This window comes from Gobio gobio (genome assembly GCF_949357685.1).
Source record: "Gobio gobio genome assembly, chromosome: 2".
Classification (NCBI taxonomy): Eukaryota; Metazoa; Chordata; class Actinopteri; order Cypriniformes; family Gobionidae; genus Gobio; species Gobio gobio.
This window is the reverse complement of record NC_137098.1, coordinates 9,926,734-9,929,884: the sequence shown is the minus strand read 5'-3', so window position 1 is coordinate 9,929,884 and position 3,151 is coordinate 9,926,734. Positions and strand designations below refer to the sequence as shown.

The following is a 3,151-nucleotide window of genomic DNA, read 5'->3' as shown; positions in this document are numbered from 1 at the left end:
TCTTTGCACAATACTCTCATGACCTCGAAACACTTTTACCTCCACGCATAGTTAATACAATTTAGTATTTGCATTACATAATTTGTATGGCTTTTCTGACATGGTAAACTTGCTTGGTAGCTCACCTGATACAGCATAGCTCTTGTGATGTTGAGCACTCAGCTACGAGTCCCATGAAACACAAGTCACGATAAAAGCTAGCAAGCTAAAGTTGCTTAAAGGTCCCATGGCATGGCATTTTTCTATTATTTTATAGTGTTTCCTGAGGTGTACTTATATTGTTAGTATGATTTTTACTAGGGATGGCCCGATACCGATACTGGTATCGGGTATCGGGTCGATACTGTCCTCATATACTCGTACTCGTACTCATAAAAATGAGCCGATACCACGCACCGATACCACGCACCAATACCACGTGCGTTTTGTGAAACGTTTTGTGAAACCGCCGCGAGCCGCCGCTTTGTCTAGGTGAACGCCATACGAACGTAAAATGTCGGCGGTTTGGGCTCATTTCAAGATAAGGGATGATGACAGCAGCAAGGCAGACTGTAAGTTATGTTCAGCTAAGGTGTCAAGAGGAGGAAAAGAAAGTACATCGTTTAACACCAGCAATCTAATTAAACATCTGAAGACGCATCATAGTGCTGAATACACACAGTTTAGTCAAGCTAAACAAGCAACTCAGCAGCCAACATTAACACAGGTTTTACAGAAGCGCGAGAAGATGTCCAGAGATAATCCACGGGCACTAAAAATAACAGAGGGAATTGCATACTTTATTGCACTTGATGACCAGCCATTGTCGGCTGTTGAAAATATAGGATTTCGACATCTTCTTGGCATACTGGAGCCGCGATACGAAATTCCGAGTCGCCATCACATTACAACCGCTATGCTACCGAAAGTGTTTCAAGATGTGAAAAAGCACGTCAGTGGCCTGTTGCGTGACGTTTCGACCGTCAGTTTTACAACAGATATTTGGTCAAGCAGTGTCTGCCCAATGTCTCTGCTCAGTTTAACTGTACAGTGGATTGATGACAACTTTACTCTTCGCCAAGCCACCTTACAAGCAAAGCCGTTTCGGGGTTCGCACACCAGCAAAGCCTTAGCAGACGCGTTCGATGGGATGCTTCAGACCTGGTGCATTCCGAAAACCTCTGTCCACGTTGTGCTACGAGACAACGCTAAAAATATGATTAAGGGCATGAATGATGCTGGACTCCCCAGCCTACCTTGTGCCGCTCACACTCTCCAGCTGGTGGTCCACGAAGGACTTTTGTCACAGAGAAGTGTTGCTGATGCATTGGCTATCGGACGCAAAATCGTTGGACATTTTAAACATTCTCCTCTAGCCTACTCCTGCCTCGAAGACATTCAGTTAGAGATCGGCCAGCCTGCAAAACGACTACAGCAGGACGTACAGACCCGCTGGAACAGTACATTTTACATGATCCAGTCCCTGATTGAGCAGAAACGGGCACTAGGAGTTTTTGTGTCCGAACATGAACTCCCTGATAATCTCACGGCTCACCAGTGGGCACTGCTGGAGAAGGTTGTAACTGTTCTGGGTCCGTTTGAGGAGTTAACACGAAAAGTTAGCTCTTCTGAAGCTATGGCTGCAGATGTGATTCCTGCTGTCACTGTATTGCAGCGATTTCTGTCTAGAGAGACCGACGATGACCATGGGATCAAAACTATGAAAGGGACTTTAGCTGCAGCTGTCAGCAGGCGATTTTCTGATGTGGAAGAACAACCCCTCTACAGCATCGCTACTCTACTCGATCCCAGGTAGGTGTGTGTGTGTGTGTGTGTGTGTGTGTGTGTGTGTGTGTGTGTGTGTGTGTGTGTGTGTGCGTGTGAGTCTGTATCTATGTGCGTGTGTGTATGTGTGTCTGTCTGTTTGTGTGCATGTGTCTGTCTGTGTGCGTGTGTGTGTGTGTGTGTGTGTGTGTGTGTGTGTGTGTGTGTGTGTGTGTGTGTGTCTGTCTGTGTGTGTGTGTATCTGTGTCTGTGTGCTAGATAGCGAGTTAAAAGTTGCCAATGTCTTGCTGAAAAGTACATTTTAGTATTTCATTTTCATTAATAATAATAATTTGATTAGGCTATGTTATTTAAATAAATACCTATTGTCAGATGCCTCATTTTTTTTCTCCCTCTGTTATAGGTATAAACATCTTTTTTTCTCTAACACCAACACTGCTGCAAATGCCAAGGAGATGCTGATGCGTGAGCTGTTGAGGTCGTCTAGAGAAGAGGAGAATCATGACCTGCACGAACCTCCTGCCAGAAAACCACGCAGGGACCAGGCAAGCAGCAGCCTGGACAGTATATTTGATGAAATAGCAGATGAGCAAGCACCAGTCTCTCTAAACAGAGCTCAAGTAGGTTCTACTGCACAATTAGAGACATACCTAGGGGAGACCACAATTTCTCGAGAAGACAAACCACTACAATACTGGGCAGTTAACAAAGTGCGGTTCCCTACTCTGGCCAAAATGGCATCCAGATACCTCTCAGCACCATGCAGTAGTGTTGACAGTGAAAGGCTGTTCAGCTCAGTGTCACATATTGTGAATGCTGACAGAAACAGAATCACAGCTGATCATGCAGAGATGATTTTGTTCATCAAAAAGAACCTGCCTCTCATTCTCCCAAAAAGTACCTAAGCTAGTTCAGATCACATTGCTGACTGAAATGTTTGTTTAATTGAAACAAGGGAGCTGTCACTGTGCCACATAGTTTAATTGTTGTTTAATTGAAATATGCAGTAGTTTAATTGAGACTTGCAATAGTTACATTGATGTTTTGTTTAATTGAAATATGTAAGTGTTTCATTGAGACTACACAACAGTTACATTGAAATTGAGTTAAATTGAAAGCTGGAGACGTCAAACATTTCATTGATATATTGTTGAGTTGACGGTGTTGACTGTACAATACGTTTTATTTATATTTTGTCAGTTGTGAAGACAGTGCCAGTATTTTTTGTTTACACAGAAATATATATAATTTATTTTTTATTTGAAATTGCCTACATTTATTATTTTACTCATTATTTATTTTAGACTTTTTAAAACAAGCAGAGAAAATAAAAACAGTCTTCTAACCTGTGTTCCGTGTTCTGTCTTCTTTTCTGGTAGCCTGTAAT

At 42.6% G+C, this 3,151-nt stretch overlaps 1 protein-coding gene across 1 annotated transcript; it reads left to right on the top strand.

The window, feature by feature from the left end:
• Positions 1–493: 493 nt before the first annotated feature.
• On the top strand, positions 494–2,669 carry LOC307139710 (zinc finger BED domain-containing protein 4-like; the record flags this gene model as incomplete). Its single annotated transcript, XM_079838787.1, has 2 exons — positions 494–1,791; positions 2,168–2,669. The coding sequence occupies 2 exons, from the start codon at positions 494–496 to the stop codon at positions 2,667–2,669; spliced, it is 1,800 nt and encodes a 599-aa protein (XP_079694913.1).
• Between the last annotated feature and the right edge of the window lie 482 nt (positions 2,670–3,151).